This window comes from Moschus berezovskii, chromosome 7, assembly GCF_049115385.1.
Source record: "Moschus berezovskii isolate FMDL1 chromosome 7, NW_MosBer_1.0, whole genome shotgun sequence".
Classification (NCBI taxonomy): domain Eukaryota; kingdom Metazoa; phylum Chordata; class Mammalia; order Artiodactyla; family Moschidae; genus Moschus; species Moschus berezovskii.
The window spans coordinates 29,055,770-29,074,414 of NC_142466.1; the positions used below are offsets into that span (position 1 = coordinate 29,055,770).

The following is an 18,645-nucleotide window of genomic DNA, read 5'->3' on the forward strand; positions in this document are numbered from 1 at the left end:
GAGGGTGGAAGTGCTGATGACTGTGATAACTTTGCTTTACAGATATGGCAGGAAATTCTCCAGTTCTTAATAGCAATTTTGGAAACTACCCCTATGCTAGAATTAAAACACTTTTCTTTTCTCTCTGCCTTTTCTCCATAAACTGAGGACTTGAGTTCCAAGCAGCCTAATCAGGTGAATGTGAATGCCTGTCTGCTGGCATGTGCAAGAATTTCAGTATTTGGGGGACCAAGAAATCCACTGAAGCAGAGCTGCCTCACCTTACCTGCCTGGTGGCTCAGACAGTAAAGAATTTGCCTGCATTGTGGGAGATGAAGGTTTGATCCCTGGGTGGGGAAGATCTGGAAAAGGAAATGGCAACCCACTCCAGTACTCTTGCCTGGAAAATCCCATGGACAGTGGAGCCTGGTAGGCTGTAGTCCATGGGGTTGCAAAAAGGCAAACATGACTGAGCAACTTCACTTTCACAATACCTATAAAAATCACTCCAAAGTGCTCAGAGGATGCAGAATTGTTGCACGTGTGTATGCTGACTCATAGAGAGGTTTTAATATGATATATTCATATTTAATGCAGCAGACTCAGGTGTAAATTTGTCTTATAATGGGAATTTTTTTTAGTAGCAATGAGAGCATTTTTCTATTTCATGATAGTTGAAGACATATTTGGAATAAATCTGTGAAACAAATTTTACTGTTGAGAACTGTTTAATGCACTGTCAATCTGAGGTGTTCTTGGTGCTTATTGAACTCCAAGTGCAGGTTGGCAGCTCTGCCTGTTGTGCAGAACAGGGAAGGAGTGATTCAAAGGGAGGCTCTGGTCTGCAGAGTAGTTTGTAGACCATGAACACATCTTTGTCCCTTTAACTCCTCCATCCCAAAGAGTCCGTGCCGTGTCTGAAGCCAGAGACTCTGGAGACTCTTTCTGGTCATAACAGACAAAGAATAAAGAAACAGCTTATGACAGCATCAAAATCTATTGGTGCCAAGAAAGCCTTCTTGTGCCATGAAGGGACATCCCCAGAAAGTGGCAGGATTTCTGCATCGCTCAGAGGCTTGTTCTCTGGTCTTGGTCAGTGCTCTTGTTGCACTTGCCAGAGGGCTGTCTCCCCTGAAAGGACTTTCCTCTTACACCCAAAAGCTGGGTCCTACTTTGTTTCCCGTTAGCTACAGCTACAGTGTTAGGACGGGCCTTCCCAGGCAGCACTGTTGGTAAAGAATTTGCCTGCCAGTGCAGGAGATGTAAAGAGACACGGGTTTGATCCCTGAGTCGGGAAGATTCCCCAGAAGAGGGCATGGCAGCCCACTCCAGTATTCCTGTCTAGAGAGTCCCTTGGACAGAGGAAGCTGGCAGGCTACAGTCCACGGGGTCACAAAGAGTCAGACGTGACTGAGTGACTTTCTCTCATTCATCATTCACTATGACATCATATTCAACAGAAATTAAGGAAGCCTCTCTTGAAGATGTTTCTACAAAGCCTAGACATTTGATTTAATATTTGCTTTCTACTTGTGTTGTTCAGGGAAACCTTTAAGTGGAAACCAAACAGCAGGAAGCAACGGTGTGAATGGTGGAGAAGTTAAGAAGTGAATGAGAAGGGTGGTGTGGGGATTTCTGCCTGGAGGGGAAGGCAGTATTGTGACACGGGAATGTATCCTGGAATGCTGAGAAGAGAGTGCACCAGCCGCCAGACCGTTAAATGGATCACACGTTCTTCTGCCCTTTGTCTAAGTATTTGCACCCCTCCCTCGAATGTGAGTGTAAGCCACCATGTCACCTCTGAGCGTAAACGACACTCTTCTTTGAAAGGAGGGGGAAAATGACATTTTTCCAGCCTTCTGTAGAATTCATCACAGAATTCTTTTTTCAGGCTGCCTCCTTTGGAGGCCAGTTACTGAAAAGTAGGTCACAGTTCCTGAGAATTTTATAGAGATAAATAATATTCACTTATATAGCCGTCTGAAGGAAAACAGGAAAATGCCTACTGTATTTTAATTCCTTACTCTAATATATGATACTGCTGCTGCTGCTAAGCATCCGACTGTCGTGTCCGACTCTGTGCGACTCTGTGAGCAACTAACACACTGTCACACAACACACACAATCCAAGAGAAGGCAGGAAATGAAGAAAAGAACAAAGTCATAAAACATAAAATAAATAAAAGGAGAAAAGCAAAAGTCAAGGAAATAGGAAATCTATAAAGAAAATAAGAAAAAGCAAGAATTTGTTTAAAGAAAAGTTTAATAAATTATAGAACTCTAGCAAGACTGATCTAGCTAAAAAGAGAAAACAGTTTACCACACTACTATTGTTCATCCCTCAATCGACACCAGTCTGGTTTCTGCCCTACTTTTCTGCCAAACCAGCTTTTACTAAAGTCACCAAAGGCATCTGTGCTTCCTGAGCCACTGGATAGTTTAGCCCTGTGTGAAAGTGGTAGTTGCTCAGTTGTGTCCGACTCTTTACGACCCCATGGACTATAGCCTGCCAGAATCCTGTATCCATGGGGATTCTCCAGGCAAGAATACGGGAGTGGGTTGCCATGCCCTCTTCCAGGGGATCTTCCCAACCCAGGAATCAAACCAGGGTCTCCTGCATTGTAGGCATATTCTTTACCAGCTGACCCACGGGGGAACCCTATATATATATGTCACAATGTAAGTTTTAAAAATAAAAATAAGAAAATAGAAGTTTTCTATACCCCAAAATTTTAATGAACAAGTTGAGTTCAGTTCAGTCACTCAGATGTGTCCACCTCTTTGCGACCCCATGAATCGCAGCACGCCAGGCCTTCCTGTCCATCAGCATCTCCTGGAGTCCACTCAAACTCATGTCCATCGAGTCAGTGATGCCATACAATCATCTCATCCTCCATCGTCCCCTTCTCCTCCTATGCCCATCCCTCCCTGCATCAGGGACTTTTCCAGTGAGTCAACTCTTCCCATGAGGTGGCCAAAGTAATAGAGTTTCGGCAGGAGGATCAGTCCTTCCAAGGATCACCCAGGACTGATCTCCTTTAGAATGGACTGGTTGGATCTCCTTGCAGTCCAAGGGACTCTCAAGAGTCTTCTCCAGCACCACAGTTCAAAAGGATCAATTCTTCAATGCTCAGCGTTCTTCACAGTCCAACTCTCACATCCATACATGAGCACGGGAAAAACCATAGCCTTGACTAGACAGACCTTTGTTGGCAAAATAATGTCTCTGCTTTTTAATATGCTATCTAGGTTGGTCATAACTTTCCTTCCAAGGCTTAAGCGTCTTTTAATTTCATGGCTAGAATCAGCATCCTCAGTGATTTTGGAGCCCCCAAAAATAAAGGCTGACACTGTTTCCACTGTTTTCCCATCTATTTCCCATGAAATTATGGGACCAGATGCCATGATCTTAGTTTTATGAATGTTGAACTTTAAGCCAACTTTTTCACTTTCCTCTTTCACTTTCATCAAGAGGCTTTTTAGTTCCTCTTCACTTTCTGCCATAGGGTGGTGTCATCTACATACCTGAGGTTATTGATATTTCTCCCGGCAATCTTGATTCCAGCTTGTGCTTCTTCCAGCCCAGCGTTCCTCATGATGTACTCTGCATAGCAGTTAAATAAGCAAAGTGACAATATACAGCCTTGACGTACTCCTTTTCCTATTTGGAACCAGTCTGTTGTTCCATATCCAGTTCTAACTCTTGCTTCCTGACCTGCACATAGGTTTCTCAAGAGGCAGGTCAGGTGGTCTGGTATTCCCATCACTTTCAGAATGTTCCACAGTTTATTGTGATCCACACAGTCAAAGGCTTTGGCATAGTCAGTAAAGCAGAAATAGATGTTTTTCTGGAACTCTCTTGCTTTTTCCATTATCCAGAGGATGTTGGCAATTTGATCTCCGGTTCATCTGCCTTTTCTAAAACCAGCTTCAACATCTGGAAGTTCACGGTTCAAGTACTGTTGAAGCCTGGCTTGGAGAATTTTGAGTATTACTTTACTAGCGTGTGAGAGGAGTGCAATTGTGTGGTAGTTTGAGCTTTCTTTGGCATTGCCTTTCTTAGGGATTAGAATGAAAACTGACCTTTTCCAGTCCTGTGGCCACTGCTGAGTTTCCAAATTTGCTGGCATATTGAGTGCAGCACTTTCACAGCATCATCTTTCAGGATATGAAATAACTCAACTGGAATTCCATCACCTCCACTAGCAACAGACTGGTTCCAAATAGGAAAAGGAGTACTTCAAGGCTGTATATTGTCACCCTGCTTCTTTAACTCATATCCAGAGTACATCATGAGAAACGCCGGGTTGGATGAAGCAGAAGCTGGATCAAGATTGCAAGGAGAAATATCAATAACCTCAGACAAGCAGATGACACCACCTTTAAGGCATAAAGGGAAGAGGAACTAAAGAGCCTCTTGATAAAAGTGAAAGAGGAGAGTGAAAAGCTGGCTGAAAACTTCAAACATTCAAAAAACTAAGAACATGGCTTCCAGTACCATTGCTGCTGCTAAGTCACTTCAGTCGTGTCCGACTCTGTGTGACCCCATAGATGGCAGCCAACCAGGCTCCCCCGTCCCTGGGATTCTCCAGGCAAGAACACTGGAGTGGGTTGCCATTTCCTTCTCCAATGCGTGAAAGTGAAAAATGAAAGTGAAGTCGCTCAGTCGTTTTCGACTCTTCGCGACCCCATGGACTGCAGCCCAGTACCATTGCTTCATGGCAAATAGATGGGGAAAAAAAGGAAAGGGTGACAGACTTTATTTTCTTGGGCTACAAAATCACTGCAGACATGAAATTAAAAGACACTTGCTCCATGGAGGAAAAGCTATGACCAATCTAGACAGCATATTGAAAAGCAGAGACGTTACTTTGGCCTAAAGGTCTATATAGTCAAGGCTATGGTTTTTCTAGTAGTCATGTATGAATGTGAGAGCTGGACCATAAAGCTGATTGCCAAAGAATTGATGCTTTTGAACTGTGGTGTTGGAGAAGACTCTTGAGAGTCCCTTGGATTGCAAGGAGAACAAACCAGTCCATCCTAAAGGAAATTAGTCCTGAATATGCACTGGAAGGACTGATGCTGGATTCCAATTCTTTGGCCAACTGATGGGAAGAACTGACTCACTGGAAAAGACCCTGATGCTGGGAATGATTGAGGGCAGGAGGAGAAGGGGACGACAGAGGATGAGATGGTTGGATCGCATCACTGACTCGATGGACATGAGTTTAAGCAAGCTCTGGGAGTTGGTGATGGACAGGGAAGCCTGGCGTGCTACAGTTCACGGGGTCATAAAGAGTCACACATGACTGAACGACTGAACTGAACTGAGATCATGACAAAAAAGAACATGCTGGGTGTCATACACAGAGCCATGTATCTGAACTCAAGCTCTCCCTGATGCTCATAGCTCACAGCAACCAGGCAGTTTACCACAATATTCTTGGTGGATCTTTACCAACATGGCAATTACTAGTACATTGATCCAGATACTTCAGAGACTCCTCACAAGGAATGATGAATGATCATTTCCATGCTCTATTTTATTCCATTGCATGGCTCGTGAGCTTCATTTTAGTCTGGCTTCCAGTTTTTGACATGTAACAATTAAAGCCTTACAACAGGTTGAAAATCTAGAGCTTGGATGTGAATCCCTGGTCTCCTTATTTTGCCTACTAACCTGCTCATTCTTTTTTGCTCCGTGTGACTATTTTCTTATTTCTACATGCCAAGCATGTAGACTTTAAAGCGCTTTATATTCTGAATGATTAGGACCCCACCAAAGTCATGTCATGAGGTCGTAAACCCCAAAGTAATGGTATCAGGTGACAGACCTTTGGGGATATGCTGAGGGTGTGGGGATGGAGACTCACAAAAGGAAATAATGCCCTTATAAAAGAGGTGGATACTGACTAGTCCCTCTCCTGCCCTGTGATGATACCAGAACTCTGCAGCGTGAGACCTGAAGCAGGCTCCAACCACAACTGGACCACACTGACGTCCATTTCTCGGATACCCAGACTCGAGAACTAACGTGCAGCAATACATTTCTGGTCTTTGTAAACTACCCATCTATGCTATTTTGTTGAAGAAGCTAGAATAGTAAGATATTACATGCCCTGTTTTATCCTCAGAATACCTCCAGAGTCTGTAAAATTTCTGACGGGAGAGAAATTATCTTCAGTTCAGTTCACTTCAATTCAGTCGCTCAGTCGTGTCCGACTCTCCGCGACCCCATGAATCACAGCACGCCAGGCCTCCCTGTCCATCACCAACTCCCGGAGTTCACTCAGACTCATGTCCATCGAGTCAGTGGCCATCCGGCCATCTCATTCTCTGTCGTCCCCTTCTCCTCCCGCCCCCAATCCCTCCCAGCATCAGAGTCTTTTGCAGTGAGTCAACTTGTCGCATGAGGTGGCCAAAGTATTGGAGTTTCAGCTTTAGCATCAGTCCTTCCAAGGATCACCCAGGATTGATCCCCTTACTGAATCCCATTTCCTTAGACGTCTAGTCTGGGCCGTAATATTTCTTGAGGTCAATCAATATTCAAGTAACATCAGTTCACAAGGATGAATATGATAGGAGAAACAATAATACCAATATCTATTAGATATATAGGATGTGAGAACACAATTTAAAGATTCTTCATGGTTCTACAAGGGAGGATATGATGAAATATTGTGTGAGATCCTTTTTAAAGATCATTTGCAGGAATATTTTATTCGAGTTTGCGTTTTCAATATTTGGAAGGTGTGGTGAGTGGAAGGCCCGCTGTCTACTTTTAGTTCAGTGATTCTCAAGTACTTGCAAGAGCTGCCCGATCACTCTTTCCTTGTCTGCCTCAGATCATAAGGAAACACTTTGTCTGCACTTGTAGGTGTTTTCCAGTAACCTATGCCTTTGGGAGTCAATCTGAATGCTTCTTTCAAATAGTCTATGATGCTGTGAACTCTGAGTGACATCTCTGTCATCTTCCCCAAGCTGAAACTGTGATATAAGAGTTTAAATCAGAGTGTGTGCAAGAAAGACCGTTGGTTTTCCCCTTGCACACCCACCCAGAGCTCCATTAGGACAAATAGTGCAAAAATGAAAAAATGGTCTTCTGTACTGAACTTGTCTCCTTCTGTCTTAATCATCCAATTCTTTCCAAGCTTCCTTGCCATGAGACTCCATGAAGATAAGTCCGGGCCGGGTAATGTGAGCAGAAGTGTTCTTACCCCCGTGTAGTCCTGGCCCTTGGAAACATCCCATGTGATCCACTAATCTTTTCCCTTTGCCTTCAAGGAGAATAGATTCAAGTACTACAGACAAAATTGAAGTCACCTGTTAATGATGGAAAAACTGCAAAACAAGGGGACCCATTTCCCTGACTCACATTTTGGAGGAGAGCAAACTAGAAGATTCACTTGATCAAGAAGGCCTGCATTGTGCTCTTCAAAGAAGGAGAGGAAAGTGTCCATTAGAATAAAATTCCTGATACTTTTCTGTTTACCTGTTTCAGAGGCTAAACATTAGGTTAACTGACAAATACCTTTAACAACATGCTCTCCTAAAAGCTTCGCTAAAAAAGTAAACTTCAGATATTGAAAATAGTAAATACCCATAGATACATAAAGATGTTTTTCATTATGTTATAAAATTGTTTATTGAAGAAAAGAGACTTTGTTTTTCTGTCTAAATGTTTTTGTAAAACTATGATTTTTATTTCAGATTTTTTCAGCTTGTAAGCAAACAGAAGTCCAGATCACTTTGGAGAGTTAAGAAAACAAGAATCTGATTGAGTAGAGGGTTGTCACATGTATGATTTTCATTGTATCTGTTGACTTTTCTTGAGGATTCTTACATGAGGGAAAGGCACTTTTCAATTTCCACTCTGACAACCTCCCAGGCACAGGAGCTGTATTCCTTTTCCTTCAGGTAGAGATGGATTCCTTGAAAATACTTCTGGACATCAATTCCCAAATCGGGACAGTCCAGAGTCACTTCTTCCAGCTGTTCCAGCCTCTGACCCAGGCTGGAGAGTAGTCTGTCGAGGAGGGTGCTGTTCCAAGCAGCACAGCTGTTCTCCGTGGTGAAGAGGTTGAAAATCTGCTGGAGCATCCGTTGGTGATAGCAGGTGCCTTGAGTCATCTGGATTGGGGTGATATTCTCTCTTCTCCAAGGAAACCTGAAGTCGTGTCTGTGCGCTAGGCATGACTGATAGGGGATCGTTATCATCTGTCTCAAATGTATGAAGATTTCTTTGTTGTCTAGGGGACAAGCAGGGATGGAGCAGAGCATCACCCCTGCAGGTAGCAGACAGATGTTGGCCACAGAGAGTTTCCGTGATTCACTGGAAGGCCAGCAGGGGGCGCGCGGCTCCACTGATCGATGAGCGAAGGTTTCTCCGCCGCGTCCTGGCACAGCGCGGTCTCCTAGCAGGCCGCAAGAAGGCTCAGCATGTCCTTTAGTCGGTTTTCTTCGAGTGTTTTCGAGTTCTGAGACATCCTTTCAGCGGGTTTGGCAGCCAGGGAGGAAAAGCGTCGCTGTTTAGAGACCAAGTTGGTGCGGCTTTAATAGTGCACTAAGAAACTTTCGTTTCGGAGCCCTCGCCAGAGACATTTTTGTGTGGTGGCGAGCCCGGAACCTTGCCTTTTCTGCTTTCCCCTGAGTTTTGTGCTTTCTTTTCGCCCAGAAACGTGAGCGATGCCATGTTTACAAAAGTGTTTCATGGTGACTCAGACAGTAAAGAATTCGCCTGCAATGTGGGAGAGCTGGGTTCGATCCCTGGACAGGAAATAGCACCCACTCCAGTATTCTGCCTGGAGGATCCCATGGTCAGAGGAGCCTGGTGGGCTGTGGTTCATGGGGTAGCAAAGAGTCCGCCGGACTGAGTGACTACGCTTTGCACTCTTCAGGGGAAATCGGTCGCCAGAACCACAAAGAAACAGGAAAGAGCTGTATGAATGGCTGGTGCAGGGGAAGGAGGAGTGACTCTGGAGAGCACGCTGGGAATTGCTACATTGTGAGGAGGTACCGGCATCCTTTGTTTTATCCCATTTCACAGATAATTGCAGTTTTTACACAGTGAAGGTTTGTGACAACCCCGTGTCAGGCAAGTGTATCAACGCCATTTTCAATAGCACTTGCACAGCCTCTGTCTCTGTGTCCCACTGCAGTAATTCTCAGGACAGTTCAAACCTTCACCAGGAAAACACTCTGAAGGCCCAGATGATCGCTGGTGATGTTTGGCGGTGAGTGTGCACGGTCAGGCCGCTCAGGATGGCTGTTCTCTACTCTCTGCACATCCCCTGCCCCAGCAGTGCACCCTGTGCATTTTCTCTGCTCTTGTCCGAGGCCCAAGATTTGATCCTTTTTATCAATGGTGTGGTGAGGGGCGTGTCCCTCTACTGCTTTCCATGATAATTAATGAGCCCACCTGATCTCAACCCCCAGGACCAGCAATCTCTCCCCCCACCCTTCTCCCTCCCTCCCCATTCCCCTTTCCCCACCCTCTACTCCCCAGGCCTCCTTTGCTCTCAGAATGAAGCCTGTCCCCATGTATTAATCCTTCCCACCCCCAGCGACCACACACGGTGGGGTGTTGCTCGAGGACCTTGCTTCAGACATGCAAGTGCCTCCCATCCATTAAACCATCCATGCCTCTGTTCCTGACGGCAGATTCTTTCTTTGGTCTTGAAGCTGGCAAACATAGGTCTTGTAAGCCTGCAGGATACAACGCAACAATTGGTGGCAGCCAAGAGATGGCAGAAACTCCTGTGAGTGCCAAGATACAGGAGGGGGAAAGGAAAGTTATTGGGGGCATCCAGTAGCATGTGGGGCTCAAAAGTTGCGGGGTAATCCGAGGTGGCTGTCCACTAAACCAGAGGGTCCAAAAGTTGCTGGCTGTAATCCCCAAACTGTAGGGTATTCCTGAGGTGGCCATCCAGTTCCATATGGTGCCCAAGCATTGCAGGGGGAATCCCAGAAGCAACAGGGAAATCCCTGGGTGGCTGTCCACTAGGACATGGGGCCTTTGGGTGACTGTCCTTGATGAATGGGGACTGCCCAGAGATCTGGAGAACAATGGCCTCTGCTAGCTCTGCTACTGTGCCAAGTGAGCCTTTTGTAATTGGTTAAGCCAGCTTTCTGGAAGGAATTGGTATTTTTCTTGTGCCTTTCCCATGTAAATGATCTACCTGGGCACTCTGGAACTAATGGTCTGCGATCTCTAAGAATAAGGAGAATAAAGACCTTAGATAAACTAAATAGAAATAATTGTGTTGAGGTGGTGTTGGAGAAGACTCTTGAGAGTCCCTTATACTGCAAGGAGATCCAACCAGTCCATTCTAAAGGAGATCAATCCTGGATGTTCATTGGAGGGACTGATGCTAAAGCTGAAACTCCAATACTTTGGCCACCTCATGCGACGAGTTGACTCACTGGAAAAGACTCTGATGCTGGGAAAGGTTGGGGGCGGGAGGAGAAGGGGACGACGGAGAATGAGATGGCTGGATGGCATCACCGACTCTGTGGACATGAGTTTGTGTGTACTCCGGGAGTTGGTGATGGACAGGGAGGCCTGGCGTGCTGTGATTCATGGGGTCGCGGAGAGTCAGACACGACTGAGCGACTGAACTGAACTGAACTGAACTGAATATTTATCTAAAATAGGCTCCCCAGATTTTGGTAACTTGAAACTAAGTTAAGAGAATTCATTGACTTTCTGTGCCGTGTGCTTAGTTGTGTCACACTCTTTGAGGCCCCATGGGCTACAGCCCTCCTCTGTCCTTGGGGATTCTTCAGACAGGAATACTAGAGTAGGTTGCCTGGCCCTCCTCCATGGAGTCTTCCCAACCCAGATCTCCTGCATTGCAGGCAGGTTCTTGAGAGACTGAACCACCAGGGAAGCCCAAGAATACTAGAGTGGGTAGGTAGCCTGTCCCTTCTCCAGGGGATCTTCCTGACCCAGGACTCAAACCGGGGTCTCCTGCTCTGCAGGCACATTCTTTACCAGCTGAGCTACCAGGGAAGCCTCTCCGGTAGCTTACGAATGATATATAATATTATTTGCCTTTCCAGCATCATATGTACCTAAAGCTTCCCATGTGAGAACTTTCTTTTCCTTTATTTCTCTTTGCCGCCTTTAGTGTAATTGAAATAAACTGCTGGAAGGATTGGGGGCGGGAGGAGAAAGGGACGACAGAGAATGAGATGGCTGGATGGCATCACCGACTCGATGGACATGAGTTTGAGTGAACCCCGGGAGTTGGTGGTGGACAGGGAGGCCTGGCGTGCTGTGATTCATGGGGTCGCAAAGCGTCGGTCACGACTGAGCGGCTGAATTGAACTGAACTGAATACTGTTTTTATGTCCTCGACTCTGTAAGACTGAGAGTTTCCATGCAGCAGGAACTAAATTTGCTTTATTCACTTGTATTCCTTGGTGACAATTACACAGTCTGTCCCGTAGGTACTCAGTGTTTATGTATAATATGAATGGAACAAATGAAGAAACAAATGTAACCACTCATTCTAATAAAATTTTTAAATGGAGGTTTGGATTTAATTTTGAGTAAAGAAACTCATTTTCTTTGATAATTTAATAAATAGAACAAAGTAGATATTTAATAATACAAAATGGTAAACATTTTTAGAAATTTTAATATGATGTATAGATGAATTGTAATTTTACAAATTTATAAATATTTTAAGTATGTTAGGTGCAGGAAGTTATAAGTAAATCAGCAACAGATAACATCAGGGCTGCTGCTGCTGCTAAGTCACGTCAGTCGTGTCTGACTCTGTGTGACCCCATAGACGGAAGCCCACCAGGCTCCCCCTTCCCTGGGATTCTCCAGGCAAGAACACTGGAGTGTGCTGCCATTTCCTTCTCCAATGTGTGAAAGTGAAAAGTGAAAGTGAAGTCGCTCAGTCGTGTCCGACCCTTAGCGACCCCACGGACTGCAGCCTACCAGGCTTCTCCATCAGGCATGACTTAAAGACTCATGCCCCAACAGCTGAATACTTTTATAGATACTTGTGTATTACTACTGACAAAGTATTGGCTAAAGTAATTCAATGAATTTGGTGGCTAAAGCAGAAATCAGTCTACTGAAATGAACACAGGTGAGCGTACAAGGGTGATGTGGCATCTTAGTTGGTGAGAGTCATCTCAAGGTGAGTTCAGGTCTCCACCCATCTTTCTTAACCTTTCTTGCAAGCTGGTTGATGAGGACCAGGATCTCATGATTTCCACTCTGATGATTTCCCAGGCGCAGTCGCTGTATTCCTTCTCTTGTAGGTAGACATGGATTCCCTGGAAGTACCTCTTCACGGCCAGTGTGGGGCCCGTTCTTCCCAGGGCAGAGTCTTCCTCTCCCATCACTGGGCCCCGGCAGGCGTCCAGGTCGTCCGGCTGCTGATGGAGTCCAGTGTGAAGCTGTGCCAGGAGGGTGGCATCCCAGGCAGCAGAGGAGCGCTCTGTGTGGAAGAGGCTGAGGCTCTGCTGGAGCATTTCGTGGAGCACAGAGAAGGCCTGGGCTCCTGGAGCTGGCCGCCCTCCACCATCTCCTGGGGGAAAGCGAAGTCTTTTCTGTCCTACAGACAGGAGTGAGGGGAGAGTCTGCTCATTTGGCCCAGGAGTCTGAGATTCTCCCTGCCAACCAGCACATGGTTCTGAGACAGATCACAGCACAGAGATCCTCCTGGGCCATAGCTGACCAGCACCAGGGCCATCAGTAGAGAGAGCACGAAGGCCATGGGGAAGATGCGGCTGCTGCTGGCCTGGCAGAGGCGGCGTCTGGTCGAACGTTGGATGTAGGGTGTCTGATGATAATCTTTCTAAGCAAGGCTTTTGAATAGGGAAGACGGTACTCATTGTCCAAAAATTTCTCTCTCACTTAGCCTTTGTGTTTTCATTTAGATATATTCTATTTGACCTAGAAAATGTAGTCAATATAAACTCTTAATTTTTTATGGTAGAAGTTTAATTTTCCCAATAAAATTTGGATTTGTCAATGCAAATGTATATCAGTTAAATGAGAAAGTAAATAAAGGCTGAAATTATGTAAGTATGTAAAGATTTATGGAGGTGTACATACTTATTATGTACACATTTAAGTATAATATATATAACCATTTCTTTTGTTTGTGTTATGTCAAAACAAAATTTTTCCTTGATTCTTAACTGTATTTCCCCCCCCTTATCTTACTCATAGGAATTCAGAGTCACTCAGGCCATATTGGTTTCTGTATTTTGTTTTCTGTTTCACAGAGAAGAGGCTTGTAATAAAGAGTGAATGAACTACTCAGGTGTTTCTGTTCTTTTGAGAATATTCATTCAGGTTCCTGAGATTCCATTTCACTGGGGCCACAAGGTCATGAGGAGTAGAGTATTTCCTGCCATATCAGTAAACCAGGATGACACAGTCATCAAGACTCTCCAGCCCTCCAGGGCGCTCAGGAAGGGGAAATACACCTGTGGGCTCACAGCTGCCAAATTGCAGCTACTCCCTAAGGTGAGCCTAAGGCTACTCAGGCTGTGAAAAAATGCAAGATGCAAGAAGCTGCAAGGAAAAATGCCCCAGGAGAGCTGAGATGCAGGAAAGGAATGTTTTCAATGAGCCCAGACACATGCCTCTTCCCATACAAAAGAAATGTGCTAAATTCCTTAACCTGAGATACCTGGTTTTCTTTAATTCACAAAAATACTTGATGTTCAGACTACCTCCCCTTTCTTGCAAGCTCCTATATAACCTGACTCTTCCCCTCACCTCCTTGGAGCAGTTCTGTCAGGATGACTTGAGATACTGTCTTCTGAATTCCCACCAAATAAAGGATAACTCTCAACTTTTAGGTTGTCACTATTTCTTTATTTTTTTAATTAGCTTATTTTAATTGGAGGCTAATTTCTTTACAATATTGCAGTGGTTTTTGCCATACATTGACATGAATCAGACATGGGTGTACATGTGTCCCCATCCTGAACCCCTCCCACCTCCCTCCCTGTCCATCCCTCAGCGTCATCCCAGCACACAGTCCTGAGCGCCGTGTCACATTCATCAAACCTGGACCGGCGATCTACTTCACATATGGTAAATTACAGATTTCAATGCTATTCCCTCAAATCATCCCACCCTCACCTTCTCGTGTGGAGTCCAAAAGTTTGTTCTTTACATCTGCGTCTCTTTCGCTGTCTCACATATAGGGTCATCGTTACCCTGTTTCTAAATTCCATATATATGCATTAATACACTGTATTGGTGTTTTTCTTTCTGACTTACTTCACTGCGTATGATAGGCTCCAGATCAACAGTCAGGAACAATATACAAGACATCACAGTTTCTTTCAAACAGGTTTTTATGGTAGGTCTATAGTCTTCCACAGGCTGTGCCAACATCCGTCCAGGAATCCTGCTGCTTTTCTGGTGCATGTAGGTCTGAAGTTTCTAATTCCAAGATAATTGATTGTCTTTCCAGCACCACCTCACTCACAAGGTGGTTATCACCTCTAGTAGCACTTTTCCTCCCAAATGACAGTGTCCTCAACCAAACTCTCTGGGCCTCACCCGTGAGGGCAAGCTAACCACATCCTGAGAACTTCAGAATTCTACTGTGGAGGGGCTTGTCTCTTTGTTTGCAAAATCATTCATCTTCCAGCATCCCCACCCTCCCCAGTGCATATTTGTGTGAAGGAGGGGAGTTCTCAGTGATGACCTCTTCTTCTTCTGATCCATGTCCCCAAGTATCAAGTGTCAGCAGCCCTCAGATGCTGAGAGCTAAAGTGTGGAGAGCTGAGTAGGTGGAGGCATCATCCAATGGCCATTGTTACACCTTTGGTAGACAGTTTTTATTTTGCCACTACAGCTTTTATCGCTCAACTCTTTTACTTAAAGTGTTCAATATGTTTTGCTCAGGATTTCTGGGCCGGGCACAGGGCACTGGGCGAGGGCGCCGTGTGACTCCAGACGCTCACGTCACAGAAATCAGTGCCCTTCAGATGCTCATTCAGTCTGCATCCTTCTGTCGGGCTGATTGTCGATCCATCTCTGTCTGGGGCTCAGAATGCAGAGGAGTGCGGCCAGGCTGTGTCAGGGAGAAATAGCTTTTTTTCTTTACTTACTCATGATGTTTTGTTTTAAATTTAAAGAACAGCAAAAAAAAAAAAAATTAACAACTCATTTTTTTGCATATCGATTTACTGACCAGTGTGTCTCTCCTACTGTGTTCCTAAATATTTTATCCTAGGATAAATACAAAAGGAAGGAAAAGAATGGCAGAGAGGCCTCACCATTTTTTCTGTAAATTTCAATACTAGAGATTTTTTTTGTTTCTCATGTCAACTTTCCTTGAAGGCAGAACTTGATAGTTGTGGACAAAAATAAATATAATTTTGAATGTCATGAAAGCGAATATAGACAAATGTCTTTTTTGCTGACAATAAGGCAGAGTGTAAGTTGTAGAAAGGTCAACAAAAAAATGGAAGGAATCATAATATTTGAAAGTTGTCAAACAGTCTCACAAACAGCCATGTGCATGTGCTAAGTCGCTTCAGTCCTGTCTGACTCTGTGACCCTGTGGACAGGCTCCCCTGACCATGGGATTCTCCAGGCAAGAACACTGCAGTGGGTTACCATTTCCTCCTCCAGGGGAAGATTCCCTGGGATTAAACCATGGACACTTAGGTCTCCTGGATTGGCAGGCAGGTTCTTTACCACTGGTGTCCCCTGGGAAGCCTCCACAAAGATGACCAGGTGAGACCAAAAATTGTACGTGTATTCTTGACCCAAAACGGGTCCCAAATTGTTGAAGGAAGAAAGAAAAGGAGCAAAGCTTATTTAAGAAACGATTAGAGCACTCTCATTTGTCAGTTGGAGAGAAGCAAACTAAAGATAAGCCTGTAAATTGAGGCAGAGATTTGAGAGATCTAGGCTAAATTGAAGCCCTTCCCCATGTCTGAGCAAACGTGCACACACATACACACATCCACGCACACACTCAAGGACGCATTCTTGTTAATTCCTGAATTACAATTGGATTCCCTTAATAGTTATCAATTCTACCCAAATAGGCACACCCCTGCTATTGGTTGGCAACACTTGTGTTCTCTGAAATCCCTTTATGTGTGGCTGTGTTCTCTGTTACTACTGAGTCACGGTGGAAGGGATGCAAGTGCAGTTATTATTCAAAGGGAATCTAAAGCAACGCTTTAAACAGGGAAGAGAGTTCTCAGTCTCATAAATTTTCTCTCTCACATCCATTTTGTGTTTTCATTTAGACATTTTCTATTTGACCCAGAAAATGTAATCAATCTTCTTATAATTTTAACAATAAGTGTTTTGTTTTCCCGCTAACCTTTGGATTTGTCACTCCAAATGGATATCAAATAAATGAGAAACTAATTAAAGGCTGAGGTTATGTCGGGATGTAAAGACTTAGACACATGTACATACTTATGCACACATTTTAATATATATAAAGATTCCTCTTCTTTGTGTCAAGAACAAAATTATTCCTTGACTCTGAACCGCATTTTTCTCTCCTTACCTTATGCATAGGAGGTCAGAGTCCCTCAGCCCCTACAGGTTTCTGTATTTTGTTTTCTGTTTTAATCAGAGCAGAGGCTTGTGAGTATTAGTGCATGAACTAGTCAGTTGTGTCTGCTCTTTTGAGAACATTCATTCAGGTTCCTGAGGTTACATTTCACTGGGAGCACAGGTCATGAGTGTTCCCTGCCATATCAGTAAACCAGGATGACACAGTCATCAGAGTTTCCAGCCCTCCAGGGTGCTCAGGAAGGAGGACTATACCTCTGGGATGACAGCTATCAGATTGCCGCCACTCCCTAAGGTGAGCCTGAGGGAACTCAGGATGTGAAAAAATGCAAGGCCATGGCCCCAGTATAGGTGAGATGCATGAAAAGAATGATTTCAGTGAGCCCAGACTCTTGCATCTTCCCCTACATAGCAAAGTGCTAAATTCCTTACCTTGAGATAGCTGGTTTTCTCTACTTCACAACCATACTTTTGCAGTTCAGACTTCTGCCCTTTCTTGCAAACTTCTCTACAACCTGGCTCCTCCCCACACCTCCTTGGAGCACTTCTCTCAAGGTGACTTGAAATACCGTCTCCTGAATTCCCACCAAATGAAACATAGCGCTCAACTTTTAGGTTGTGACACTTTTCCTAAGTCGACAGTCAGGAATAATATACTAGACATCCATTGTTTTTTTATGGTAGATCTATAGTCCTCTACAGGCTGTGCCAAAACCCGCACAGGAATCCTGTTTCTTTCTGGTGCACTTAAATGTGAAGATTCTAAACCAAGATCATTAATTGTGTTTCCAGCACTGGCTCACCCAGAAGGTAGTTTCCACCTCTAATAGCACTTTTTGTCTGGAATGACAGTGTCCTCAGTCCAAACTCTCTGGGACTCAGTTCTGAGGGCAGGCTTACCACATCCTGAGAAGTTCAGGATTCTTGTGGAGGGGCTTATCTCTTTCTATGCAAAATCATTCATCTTCCATACCCCACCCTCTCCCTAGAGTGTTTCTGTGAAGGACCCGAGTTCTCAGTGATAACCTCCCCTTCTGACCTGTGTCCCCAGGTATCAAAGATCAGCAGCCAAGATGCTGAGAGCTAAAGTGTGTTTTTGTCTATGTATGTGTGTGTTAGTCGCTCAGTCGTGTACAATTCGTTGTGTCCCTATGGACTGTAGCCCGCCAGACTCTTTGTCCATGGGATTTTCCAGGTAAGAATACTACATCCGTTCCGTTCAGTCGCTCAGTCGTGTCCGACTCTTTGCGACCCCGTGGACTGTAGCCTACCAGGCTTCTCCGTCCATGGGATTCTCCAGGCAAGAATACTGGAGTGGGTTACAATTTCCTTCTCCAGGGGATCTTCCCAACCCAGGGATTGAACCCGGGTCTCCCGCATTGGAGGCAGACGCTTTAACCTCTGAGCCACCAGGGAAGCCCAAGAATACTACATAGGTGGAGGCATTATCCAATTGCAATTGTTGCACCGTTAGTAGACAATTTTTATTTTGCCCGTTAAGCAGTTAAACATTTGTTTTCCTCAGAATTTCTGAGTTGGCTATAGGGGCTTCAGAGGTGGTGTTACATATTATTAGAAGCTTGTAGCACAGAAATCAGTGACCTTTAGTTGTTCATGCGGGACATCCGAATGTTGGGCTGACTCGTCTACCCAACTCTGTCTCGTGCTGAGAATGCGGAGCCATGAGGCCAGGCTGTGTCAGGGAGAAACAGCCTTGTTTCTTTACTTACTCATGATGTTTCGTTTTAAATTTAAATAAGAATAAAAGATTTAGGAACTTGTATTTTATATAGTGATTTGCTGGTCGAGGTTTGTCTCTCTTCTCCTGGGTTATGTACCATTTCATCATAGGGTTAATACAAAGGGAAATGAAAGAATGGCAGAGGGGCTCCACCTCATTTTTTGTGATTTTCAAGACTTTGGCTATTTTGTTTCTCATTTGAACTTTCCTAGAAAGCAAAACAGTATTTGTTTGTGAGCAAAAATAAAACATATGTATATCTGAATATCAGGAATGTGAAGAAGGATAAGTGTCATTTCTGCTGACAAAATGGCAAAGTACAAGTTAAATCTAAAAATGCTCAGCAAACAGTGGAAGAATCGTAATAATTAAAGGATGTTAAACAGTCACA

At 44.5% G+C, this 18,645-nt stretch overlaps 2 protein-coding genes across 2 annotated transcripts; both read right to left on the minus strand.

Moving 5' to 3' along the window:
* Nucleotides 1-7,818: 7,818 nt before the first annotated feature.
* Nucleotides 7,819-9,001, minus strand: LOC129557101 (interferon omega-1-like). Its single transcript, XM_088837769.1, has 2 exons — nt 8,996-9,001; nt 7,819-8,466 (listed from the first exon to the last, which is right to left on the minus strand). Exons 1-2 carry the CDS (start codon nt 8,999-9,001, stop codon nt 7,819-7,821), a joined length of 654 nt encoding a protein of 217 aa, XP_088693895.1.
* A 3,131-nt stretch (nt 9,002-12,132) lies between these two features.
* LOC148777285 (interferon omega-1-like) lies at nt 12,133-12,508 on the minus strand. The gene has a single exon (XM_088837665.1). It carries the CDS (start codon nt 12,472-12,474, stop codon nt 12,133-12,135), a length of 342 nt encoding a protein of 113 aa, XP_088693791.1. The 5' UTR covers nt 12,475-12,508.
* Between the last annotated feature and the right edge of the window lie 6,137 nt (nt 12,509-18,645).

What these genes read in the sequence shown, in the direction of transcription:
- LOC148777285 (XM_088837665.1), bottom strand. Translation starts at nt 12,474, where the DNA reads ATGCTCCAGCAGAGCCTCAGCCTCTTCCACACAGAGCGCTCCTCTGCT.